The following is a 12,361-nucleotide window of genomic DNA, read 5'->3' as shown; positions in this document are numbered from 1 at the left end:
CGGCACTTCCATCCCTCACCAGCCCAGAGCCCAGACACAGCTTTCGCCAGGAGGAGTCTAACAGATCTGCTGAGCTCCTGCCCCAGGACACGGGTCAGAGCAGAAGGGAGAGCCCTGAAATCCCTTGCTGAGCCGGTGTGGGTATGAGGACCACTGGTGTGAAGCCTCTGTGCCCAGCCCTGTGAGAATGTGGGTGCAGAATTTTGCAGCGCCAATTCCTTCTCCCAGTGGAGGCAGTGGGACAGGGTGATAAACAAGACACAAAGTATTTTTAGCGAGTCAAACCATCAAACTCTGTCTAAACATCTACCTGAAGAGCGACAGCAGCTTCCTGCCCTAGCACGCTGCCTAAAAACCCCTTCTTCCCTCTACAAAAGCACAAAGGGGAGGCCATGGGGTCCCCCCAGATCTCTTGGAGCGGACACGCTCTGGGTCCTCCCCACGGAGCCTCGGCAGCTGCCCCGGCAGATGCTGCAGCCCGGCAGCCAGCTCGCTGTCCCCGTGCTCTGTGTGCACAGAAAGGGAGGGACAATCCCGGATGAGAAGGATTTACAGCCCTGGCAGCCGCTGGTGACGGCGATAGCTCGGTCGGGAATTTAAACAGCGCAGTGCGAGGCCGAGCCTTGCCAGCGATCAAACACCGCGGCGGAGCCACGAGCCCAGGGCAGAGCCCGAGGCCCCGACACGCGGCCCCAAAGGGCTGCAGGAGGCCGGGCCAGGCTGTGCCATCCTCTCCGGAGCCTCCCCTCTCCGGAGCCTCCCCTCTCCAGGACCTGTGGGCCTGGGATGGGCTTTGCTCTTGACACAGGGAAAGGGGGAAGCCAGTGCTGTGCTCAGGCGCACCCTGGGGAGAGCCAAGGGCCAGTGGGATGTGTGTGTCAGCAGCCTGAGCTGCCCCCACTGAAGCCGGCAGGAGCTGTCGCCAGAAAGGTCCCGACCCCAAGCACGGAGCAGCTCTGGCCTGTCCCAAAGGCCAGGTTGGTTTCCCACACGGAGAAGTGAGCCTGGGAATTGTGCAGAGCAGCTGTGCTCAGATCATCCCTGTTCCATTTGTCCCCTCCACCTTTGTCTTCCCTCTAAGTAACTTCAGGGGAGCCCTTACCCAGGAGGGATTAAACCACTTGCACCCTGGTTTATGATTTAACTCTGGCTAAACTGATACAGAGCTCTGCTTCATGCCCTGCAATTCATTGTGCATTTAGCAGGCAAAGTCGGCTCTTCCACTTAATAAACATACAAACCAGACCTGGACTTCCAAAGGAAGAAGCTGTCAGCTCCCGAGCTGCCTCGCTGGCATTTTTAAGGTGTATTATTTACATGCTGGAAAGGAGCCAACCAAAACCTCTCTTAAGAAATTTCTCCCTTACTTACAGAACGAAGTGTACTGCTTTCTGAAAATGAATAAGGAAATTCTGAGGTTTGGGCATCTTCATTTATTGCTGAGATCTTGGCATCATCACTTTTCCATATTTGGGAAAAATGAGAATAAAAGTCAATGTTAAATGATGTACAAAACTAAGATTAGTCTGTTTACCCCAGACTAACTCTTTGGATAAAGGAAAACTATTTTCATACTTTGCATAAAATATGCATAAAATATGAAGTTGATACTTTCCAATCTTGATACAGTTTTTATAAACCATCCTCTCTTTTTTAAGCCCAACACAATTAGCACTTTGAGAATGTTGTGAGTCTGCTCTTAACTACCAATAAAAACAGTTTAATTAACCAGTGACATTAACCAGGTAAAGTGCCAGGATTCAAGTGGATTGAAAGAAAAGCTGTTTGGATCACTAGAACATGACTTCTGCTAGTCTGAGGGATCCTAAAATGGCATGACAATGAGTGTGTCTAATGGATGTAGATGTGTTGCTGAAAGGCGTTCCAGCATCTCTGTGGGCAAATTCCAGAATGGAAAATTAAAAGAGGAAAGAAAAAAAAAAATCCCATAGTAGCAATCAGTTTAATTTATTTAACTTTTTTTTTTTTTTTTTTTTTTTTTACCAAAAAAGAAAGAACTGAGTACAGAGTCTATGATGTCTCAGTTTGTCATTTTGGGGGGGTATAAATCTCTCTAAACACTGCTGATGTTTTACTGCCAGGCACTCCAAGTCCTGCTGCTCTGGGGACATTTGGAACACGCCGGTGTCGGCTGCGGGTGCAGAGAACCTGGGACACACAGCACAACCCCAGGCTGCAGGATGGAGGCTTTCAGCTTGGCAAAGGTTCCCATGAGGGCAGGCAATAAAAGCACACAGCTCAGCTGAAATCCTGCTTTGGGATTCTGTCACCTTGGACCGTTAAAGGTGGAGACTGAACAAGTACTAATAGCAAAGCCCTACTCAAAAAAATCAGTGTATCCTTTGTGCAGAGGCAGATTCCCTGTGAGTTATTGCAGGGCTGGGGTACAGGGAAGGTGCCGAGGCAGTGAACACCCACCTCCAATAAAACTCAATATGTCAATGACTGAAAAATAAATCAAATTACTTGGCAAATAAAAATGTGATTCTGTGACTGCAAGGAAGCTGGCATTTTCCTGGTTATCTTCTCCAAGCCAGGAAGAAGAGACATAAATATGTATGGCATCAGAAATGGCAGCAGAAATGTCTTTTTATCCTTCCCAGTACAAATTAGGTGTAGGAAAACTACTCCTCCACAGAGGCCCCTCTCACTGAAGTGGTGCCCTAAGCACAGCTAAGTTCAGAGACACCAACCAAAGTCAGCTGTTACAAAATAAAATGGAACACACATTACTTCAGCTATTGACATCGCAGGACATCGCCTAAATCTGAATATAATTCTTATTTTGGTTTAGCTTCCTGTTTTAAGTGCACCAAATGCTTCAGTTTGAGCTTCCACACAGACATCTCAGCATCCTTCACACACAGGCTGCCAGATTCACAGAATCCTGGATATTGGTTCAGCAGCAGGCAAAAAAAATTTCTTCCATGAGTTTTGGCCTCAGCTTAACCCTGTCCAGTTCCTATTCTTGAATCTTAGTGATGCCTCAAACCTCTTTCACTCAAAAATTATTTTGGGCCAACAAAGAAATAACGAAGCACATCAGATCCAGGGAGTTCTCCCCAGGGTTTTACATCTCACTCTCTTCAGCACAAGCTTCTAGGGACAACCTGCCTGCAGCTGCTCTAAGTGGGGCTGAGAAACAGCAGCTTACAGCCTTTCCTTCCCTGAAAAGAAGAGAGTTGCTGCTTTTTAAACTCATTCTACAACCGAAGCAGCACCTGGGGCTGATGCTGCCCCCAGGGAAGGGCCAGCCCGAGGTTCCCCAGGCTGTGTTTGTGTTATTTTGTTCCTCCTGCCAGCAGTGTCCCTTTCCAGCCCCCAGCACGGAACCAAAGGCTGCAGCTGCCAGCACTGACACCACCAGCCCCTTTCCTTCTCACCATTCCCTGTTTAAAGCTCACAGAGACCACAGAAAGTACCAGAAGTATTTTGTTGCTATTTGCAGCTGCACACTTCTCGCCCTGGCTCCGGTCAGGCTTGGCAAACCGCTGAATTCAGGGAACAACTGCACGGCCACAGCCCTTCCCTGCAGCTGGGGAAGGGCCAAACCCACGGGACAGCTGCTGGGAGCTCAAGAGCTCAGCAAGAGACAAACAATTAATGGGATTTCTTATTCACCTTCAATATAAATATATTATTTTTACCTGGCAATTAAAAATCTGCACTGCTTTGTCCCCAGGTAAGAAAGTTTCATTATGTGCATTTAGAACATTTAGATGTGACAGGAAGATCAAAATTTTCCCAGGAAATAACATTACAATATCACATCTTCTCTCAATCACTGCCATTCTGGAGCACTTTTAAGATGGTTCACATTTAACATAAAAGCAGTAATAGACTTTGACATGTTAGAACTTCATTCTAGAACTCTGATTTTTGGAGCTCACTGAATGCACAGCTGGAGTTACCAGTAAGTGGAAGAAAATAGAAATGTTTCTAGGATTAAAGCTCAAGTTCTGAAATGCTGAAAACAATGAAGGAAACAATCTGAATCAAAACTCAAATATTTGTTTCTGTGACAGAGGCACTAAGAAGTCAAAACACATCACTGAAAGATATTGAGTCCATTTCTCTCAAGGGAATCCATTTTACACTAAAAATATAGAATAAACCCACAGAGCATCAAAAGGATCATGAGAGACAGACAACAGAGTTTAGAAAAAAAAAATGATGACAACACATCTACAATGTACACACACACCCTGGAAGGTTTATATATGCTCTATATATATTTCAAAGTACACACAAGCTGCCCATGTGGCAGGTTGAGAAAATAGGAATACATCTTGGGAAGGTCATGAAGGAAAAAACCACAGAGGAAAACAAGAGTTATTTACATTCAATAATTCAGTAGCCTTTAACACCTCTATATACAAACAGGCTCTATTTATGTACAGACTGCGCTGGGAGCCGAGTGAAGTTATTCCAAACACAAAAGAAAAATACAAAACCCCTTGATAATTCACTTGAACAAGCGTTTACAGGTTGCAGAGATTTCTCCATTTACAAAGAAAATACTACACATGGAACAGAGAACTCGCATCTTTGGGGAATTTGAAGTCCTTACAAGAAGTGTGTGCTCCCACTGAACCACAAAGCCACTGGAAAAAGTGGAATACTTGCAGTGCAAGGAGGGTTTGAGGGGGGTTTATAATTGCATTTATCATGCCAGACATATCTTAATTATGAAACTAGTTAACAAGTCATAATTTAGTTGCTGTCAAGGGACAGTTAGAAAAGAGAACCCAGAATTTGGGTTTTCAGTTCCCAAATCAACTCAAATATGTACCTTCCCCTTCTGCAGCACAATTCCAAAATCCACACAGTTGCTGCCATTTTACACGTGGCATTGCCCCTGTTACCAGAGCCCTCTGTCCTTTTTAGGTTTTATACCCATTTCAGATGTACAAAGCATTTTGTATTTCATTTTGTACAAAGCAGATCAATACCCCACAAGCAGGAAAATACAGAGACCACCCTTGCCTGGCCTGGTAATTTATGATGCAATAATTGGTCTTTTTTTTCCTCCCCAGGAGGATGTTTGTCTCACAGGCAGTGCTGCAAAGGAACACCACTCACTATTCCTGCCCATCCAGGGCAATTTGTATTCCCTTTCTCCCCCAGCTTTATCAGCAGCTCATGCAGAGAACAAACACCAAAATCCACACCCCAAGCACCGAGTAGGAATTTTCAAGAGAGAAAACGTTGCTGTGGCTTGAAGGCTGTTTTCTTATTTTTTGATGTTAACTCTCAAGATGTTACAACAGTCCAGAGCCATGGCTGCAGCTGTGTTAGTAAGAGGATGGCAAAGCCAAGGCAGTGATGGTGAAAGGAGCAGGCAAAGAAGAGCAAGTAGAGGAATGGATTTCTGGAACAGGAACAGTTCCTATGGATCTTGGAAGTACTGTCAGCTTTTTTCTCCTTCAGGAGACAAAAGTCCATGGGAAGTTTAAAAGGTTGAAGCAAAGTGGTGTGGTTTGCTCATCAATACAGGGAATATCAGATGTGCTCATCCCAACAATCAAAGTGAGCACAGCAGGCTGAGAAGAGCACTTAGGAATTGAGTGTATTTAAATCACCATTTAAAAAAAAAAAATTAAAAATTACTAATTATGAATCTACCCTTTCCAGAACTATTTTATTGAGGATCAAGACCTAAAATGTTACATCACCATCTCATATGGCAGAAGTTTCTACAGCAAGTAACAATTAAGCAGCAGAGACAGGGCAGTCCACACTCAGCCTGCAGTTACTGGCACTTTGGTTTGCTGTCTGCTGCAGTAGTAATCTGTCAACAACTCCTCAAAATCCCAGCCCTGCTCCTGGAATAGGTGCCAAATACATCCCCTGGTGGGTACAGAACACAGGAACAGCCTCCCCCACACCCTGTGCTCCAGAGTTTGCCAGGGCATCATCAGCTCCCAGTGCTATGAGAGTGCTCAGGCTCCCTCCCCTTGCTCCCAGCAGACTGAAGATCCCCCAGCACCGAGCACCTGCATTCAGGTATTTACAGAGGTGCAGCAGGACAGGATTTATTCCAGATCTGCATTTCCAGTTATCCCAAGCATGAGCAAGGGATTCATCCCCCCTGACCAGCTCAGGCTGGGGCTGAGGGAATTGGGCAAACTTCCTTCCATTATCAAAAGCAGCGGCTTGGTGAGCACTGAGCTGCTGGCACAGGAGCATTACCAGAGCCCCAGGAGCAATAATTCCATAAGGGAACCCCCTTCAGCCCTGCTCTCTCTGACCCTTGAGTGGCTCACCGAGTGCTTCAGAGGTGCCACACCTGCAGCCATCCTGCTCTGGAACTGAGCCTTCCTTAAAGCACACACGGATGTTTAGACAGAGTTTAGTTCTTGCCTCATTAGCGAGTTCAGCCGAGAGATTTGGGCTGCAAGACAGAAGCTTGGTTAGAGCAGCCTGGAACATGCCAAGTCCTGTCGAATTCCAATTGTACAGACTTGTTAGTTTTTTTGGAATATGGTGATTGCCTAAACAAGACTCCACTTCTTGTTAGTACAATAACTTTTATTTGACATCTACAAGATCATTATCTTGTAGTTTTTTGGACAGGTTTATACAATCTCAATTTTTCAATAGTGCAACCTGTGCAAGCAAGAAATGACAAACATTGTCCTTCACTTTCTTATAAACATCTACTATTATAGGCAAAACAAAACTTACCCATATTATAGATAAGTGACTATTCACATTTGTACATTACAATTTCTTTTAAACAGCTCCAGATAAACTCTACAATGTCTTACAACATATTAAACATAACAGAAACAGCACATACAGCGGAACCCTCAAGTGTTTCCCATTCTCTAATTTACAGCTCAAGTAAGGTTTCATCTTACAAGTGACAAATTAAATTACGTTAATGAAGTAAAAAATATAAGATTGTATGCCAGATGGAAGTGAATTTGCACTTAAGTTTCCATAACCACCTCAGATTAAGGAAATGCTTCAATTTAAGGAAAACAGGCATCCAGCCATCTCTGCAGTACACATTAGGAATACCATTAATACATTAAAAATGAACTAATTTTAATTTAAGATGTTTATCACAAAAAGAACATGTTGTAGACTCAAATATATAACTCCCAGGAGAGAACCAGAAAAAATGCAACACCTGGGTATAAACACTATAAAAATGCAATAACCAATGCTGTACAACTAAGATTGTGTTTCTCTCTGAATTCCTGTCTCGTATGTTTATGCTGTCCATGCCCGTTTCCAAAGACATGCACTGTCAAACAGAAACTGGGAAGGAACCTGAATGCATGATGTGCAACCTCTAGGTTTCATGCTTTTATAAACTCAAATTGAAGAGAAAAACCCAATATATATTTTCTATATATATACTCAATACATGCATTCGAGATCTCTCACAGCAATGGCATCGATGCACTGCGTTAAACCCTGAGCACTGTATGACAAGATAAAAATAAAGCCTGCTTGGGGATTTTCAAGCATTTTCAAACAAATTGTGGTTTGTAGCTTAAAAGGCCAAAAGTAAAAGCAAACAGGAAGCACTACAGAGAGCATAAGGAAAGACAGATGCACCACCATAAACAACTGCTGGCTTTCAGTTCTACCAACCTTTTTAGATCTCTTTATTCCCAAAGTATTCGAGACACAACTGAACTGAAAAAGTTATATTTCTTTGGAATCTGTCCCTGATTTTTATGCAAGTGATATGCTTTTACAGCCTTTTCCTCAAACACCAAAGTCAACACCTGTAGCTTGTCCTCTTATGCGTTGTTGAGGTTGGTGATGCTCTGGGGGTGGTGCTGCTGCCAGATCTGCTGCTGCTGCACTGCGAGCTGCTGCGACTGGTCGGACGTTGACAGGAGGTTCACGAGGGGTGACACACAATTTGCAGGAATGATCAAACCTGAAAACACAAACACATCAATGGTTTCACAAAAATGCCATCAGTTGAGTTCATTAAGACCTCAGGCTGATGAGTCCACCCTTTAATTTATGCAACATTCAGTAATGACTGTGCTGATGTCAGGTCTAATCAGCACAGCTACAAGTCCTGCTCTTCCTTGAGGTTGTGAGGCAGGAGAAAGAAGTTCCCATTTTGCCTGACAACAAACTTTATTTTCATGTTACCCACTGTCATGAGAAGTCAGCTACTTTTGCTTTTCTAGTCTCACAGAAGTTACATCACCATTCAAGTCTAAACATGTTAAAACCTACTTCCAACATCCTAGAAAACTGGTACTAGAGGAGGAGCTGCCATGATATTGGCATATCCACAGGAAGTCCACATTCAAGAAAACGTTTGGAGAGTTTGGTTTCTGAGTCCCTGTTTTGAGGTCTTTGCTATGAGGTTCAGTGAAGACAGTAGCTCAAAAAACATGAAAACAATTATTTCAAAGGCCTACTATTCATTGCCAAAAATGGGGGAAGAAGTGAAGCCATTATGATGTCAAAGAACCTTGGGTGAAGCAGGCTGTGCATGACATTTTTGCTGCAGTAAATCCAGAGAACTTAAATTAAGTGTTCCAAAACCTGGCTGAAAAAGAAACCTGCCTTCATTAACCCTCCTCAATATATTGTATTGTAGAAGATTTCTACAGCTGCACTTCTACCTCTGTTTTCTTTTATCCACCTCATTTATCCAAACTCAGCCACGTGGCTGCCAACACAGAGCCACTCACCAGTTACAGCCCCCCCTGCTCCAAGGTGCAGCAGAGGAGCAGCCCATGCACCTACCTACGATCCTCTGCCCATCTTCTGTCCTCAGGCGAACGATTTGCATTTTCACGTTTGTGCCGCTGACCGAGGCCAGGACTCCTTCCACCTTTGTCCACACGCTCAGCACGGAGCCACACAGCACGTAGTAGGTTCTGCAGCGCAGCCCCACCTCACACACCAGCCCCAGGCCTGCCTTCTTGCAATTGCCTCTCCTGGAGACAGAGAAAAGCTTTCAAAACCACTCTGCAAACAAAAGTTTTTCTAATTGCATTAAAAATGAGATTTGTGGTTATTTAAGGCGCATTCAGTGTCGAGCAAGGGCTGCACACCCACTAAGGGAAGGATGCTTTGGGCACAGGTAATGATAAAGCTTTGGGAAGGGTTGGCCTAGTTAAGCCCCCACCTACAAAATGCACAGGCAGGGCTTTGAGTCAAAGATAACAACACTGAGGTCACCTGAGAGCTGGAGAATGTTACAGGACACTGGTATCTGATCAGGGTATTTCAGAAGCTCCAATATTAATCTGAAACTGCTACCAGTTATGCAGTTCCTCAGGAATTCAGCCATCAGCCGAGTTCAGACACACAGGAGGCAGCAGAGGAACAGCTGTTTCTGACATCCATCTCATCTCTAAACATTTCCCCCCAGTAACATTCCAACTATCAGACTACAGTAACAGGACAGATTAAGACACTTCAAGCACAAGCTACTCAGAGTAAGTTATACATTAATATTCATCTCATGTATTAGAACTTAGGGCAAGTGCAAATCTTGATGTTTTCACTCAGAAGCTGGGTTGTTTGACTGGTCATGGGGCACAAGAAACACAGGACTTTACAGGGTGGACAGAAGCAGTGATAAAGCAGTGCAAAGTGAAGCAGTAGAAGCCAAAGCACAAACACTGACCAGTAGGCGTGGGTGCAGGTGTCTGCAGAGGAGTTGTACTGCTCCAGCCAGTGTGGCAGAGCATCCTCAGAAGGTACCTGGAAGAGTCATCCAAAGTGTGAATAAAGTAAAACACATCAAAACTAACATAGAATAAAAACAATTTTGTCATTATCATGAGAAGGGAAGAAACACCAAAATCAGGACGGTGTGCAGAGGTACAGCATCCTACATTATAATAATTTCAAATTATTCAACTCCAAGGATAAGCAAAATGATTACACACAGCTCAGTGCTTTTTCAATGCGAGTTCACTTAAATTCTTGCAAATTCAACATCTGCTAGACCCTAAGGAACCTCATTATTTATTACCACACCACAGATAATTTAGATATAGGAATGCCAAAAACATGTAGACCCGCTTAAGAAGACTCAAATAAAAGCTCTGCTCTGGAGAAAGAAACCTACTTTTTGACTTGTCAAAATTATACATAAATACAAAAAAATTAAAGTCCTTATAATTATTTTCAAGTTTTTTTAAGTTAAAAATAAGCATAGCTTTAATGGTTACCTTCTTATATTTCTTTTTCAGGTCTGCACATGTTTCTAGCTTGAGTTGTTTCCCAGTATTTGGTCTGTATATCAAAAAAAGCTTCTTTTTAGGATTCACTTCTTTTACTAGAATTGCCGTTTTCTTGTTATTTCTTATCTGGAAAATAAAAAAAAAGACAAATCAAAAACTTCCTAAATTAAAACACAATCAAAGTATCTGCTTAAGTGATTCCATATAGTTTTCTTTACAGAGTAATAAGAGTGTGTAATAGTACAACCAAGGACAGTAACACACCTCTAGAACACAGTAACACACATTAACCTCACAGTGAAATCAAAGTTTCCTGGTGCAAGTTTAAGTAAGAGCTATTAATCTGGGCTCATATCCCTATCAGAAAATATCTTGAGGAGGTAAAAGGAAGACTTTGATACTCAGTGTTAAAAAAAAAATCTTGAAGTTAATTTTAATGTAAGAATCAATGTATTTTGCAAAACTGAATAAATAAGTTTTTCAGTTTAGCCCCTAAAACCTCTGAACATAATCCAAGAGACAGAAGAATCTTACCTGTAATGATAAATAAAATCCGTCATCTGGACCTGTCTGTTCTGCCCAGATCTTTGTTGCTTCATCCCAAGACATTCCTCTCTCCACACTGATCTACAGGAGAGCAGTGCAGGGGTATTTGAGTGGGAACAGACTTTACAACAGTTACACACATGGGAACTGAACACATTGTAAAAATTTACTAGCAAACATTATCAGTTCCTACAGAGACGATACAGGATTAACTTACTGTGTACAGCTCTACATGTCCAGAGGTAGAATATCCAGGAGTTAAAAACTTCTTAACATCTGCCTTCCTCACTTTCTCATCCCCAGAGCCCAAATCTGAAAAGGAAATTTGGGTTTTATTCTGTTGCTCTGTTCTCTCTGAAGTTCAAGAGCACTGTGAAATTATTTACTCACCTAAGATGCCCATGTCATATCTTCCATTCTTTTTAGCATTTTGAATAACTGCATTTAACGTGTCAGAGAAGTACTGGAACAAAGCATTCTGCTGATGGACTTCCATGCCAAGAATTCGATTCAGAAATTTCCCTATATTGTTGTAATCTTCAAAAAGAGTAAGAAATACACGTATTAGGTCAAAGATTAAGTTTGATAGCCACAAGCCCTCAATCAGTATTCAGACTCTTACAAACACTATTTAAATACATTCTTTCAGAAATGCAGAAAACATTAAGTTCTTCAAAAAGGCCATTTTTTAGATAGTTACAAGTTCAGTTCTGCTGCTGGGAATCCACTGCCATGACATAAGATGTCGCCAGGGACATTCTACAGATACACTGAACACCCAAGTACCTTTATCAAGTGTCAGTATTCCAGATCTGTCCTCTACATTTATCAAGCCTACGCCAATCAATCCTTGACGAACATCTAGGAAAGAGAAAAGTTAAATCATAGCTGCTTTGCCATCTAAAAATAACTCAGTGAAGTAACAGCTTGTTTAGCCATAGGATCTGATTCCAAAGCCTCTGACACCCCTCATTTCCCACAACTTGCAGTTTCTACCTAATACATCAATAAGCAGGGTACAGCTTTGCCTTCTGTCCCTGCAGGATGCACAGGCAGGGGAAAGCACCAATGGCACCATGCATGAGAACAGCTGCAACAGGTAAGGAGAAAATGAAGACAAAAATCTGTTTATAATACACTGGCCAAACAGATACAGAACACTGCTTACACTGAGTTCACAGACCTGATTTCATGTGTGAATGTCAACATTCAAGCAATGTGCAAAGACTCTCATTGGGCCTTTACTCCCTTCTGTCTCAGCTGAGTATTTTAAATTGTAACTATGTTTTACAGCTCTAACAGTATTTCCATTTTCTGCATACTGGAGAAGGATCAAAAGGTAGCTCTTGCAGCCAGTGCATCATCTTACCTTTGAAGAAATCTCCAGGAAAATCAGGAGGAGGTGAGACCATTGGGGAGTCCAAGTTCACAATGGATTTCATAACAATCTCCAGAGCATTTCTGCCATACTGTGTAAGAAAAAAAGTTGCTCTATCAATGCCATCCAGTGTTTGTGCCTCAGCCCCAGGCACACACATGGTTTAACAGGGATTTATAATTCACAATGAAAGGTTTCTGTGCAATAGTGATGGAATTGTTTATCATGTTTA

At 42.8% G+C, this 12,361-nt stretch overlaps 1 protein-coding gene across 4 annotated transcripts in view; it reads right to left on the bottom strand.

Moving 5' to 3' along the window:
* Window positions 1–4,234: 4,234 nt before the first annotated feature.
* The window catches only part of SBNO1 (strawberry notch homolog 1), a 30,947-nt gene continuing 22,820 nt past the window's right edge, over window positions 4,235–12,361 (bottom strand). For all 4 annotated transcript variants that reach the window (XM_086855268.1, XM_086855267.1, XM_086855269.1 and 1 more), the window contains 9 exons: window positions 12,121–12,220; window positions 11,538–11,612; window positions 11,142–11,288; window positions 10,969–11,063; window positions 10,740–10,832; window positions 10,194–10,331; window positions 9,644–9,720; window positions 8,755–8,948; window positions 4,235–7,924 (listed from right to left, as the gene is read on the bottom strand). In XM_086855268.1, the coding sequence (XP_086711394.1) occupies window positions 7,782–7,924; window positions 8,755–8,948; window positions 9,644–9,720; window positions 10,194–10,331; window positions 10,740–10,832; window positions 10,969–11,063; window positions 11,142–11,288; window positions 11,538–11,612; window positions 12,121–12,220 (1,062 nt within the window). In that variant the 3' untranslated portion in view covers window positions 4,235–7,781. The remainder of the gene's footprint in view (window positions 7,925–8,754; window positions 8,949–9,643; window positions 9,721–10,193; window positions 10,332–10,739; window positions 10,833–10,968; window positions 11,064–11,141; window positions 11,289–11,537; window positions 11,613–12,120; window positions 12,221–12,361) is intronic.

This window comes from Cyanistes caeruleus, chromosome 18 (assembly GCF_971803275.1).
Source record: "Cyanistes caeruleus chromosome 18, bCyaCae1.hap1.1, whole genome shotgun sequence".
Lineage (NCBI taxonomy): Eukaryota > Metazoa > Chordata > Aves > Passeriformes > Paridae > Cyanistes > Cyanistes caeruleus.
Note: the sequence above shows the minus strand (reverse complement) of the source record. Positions and strands in the feature narration are given on the sequence as shown.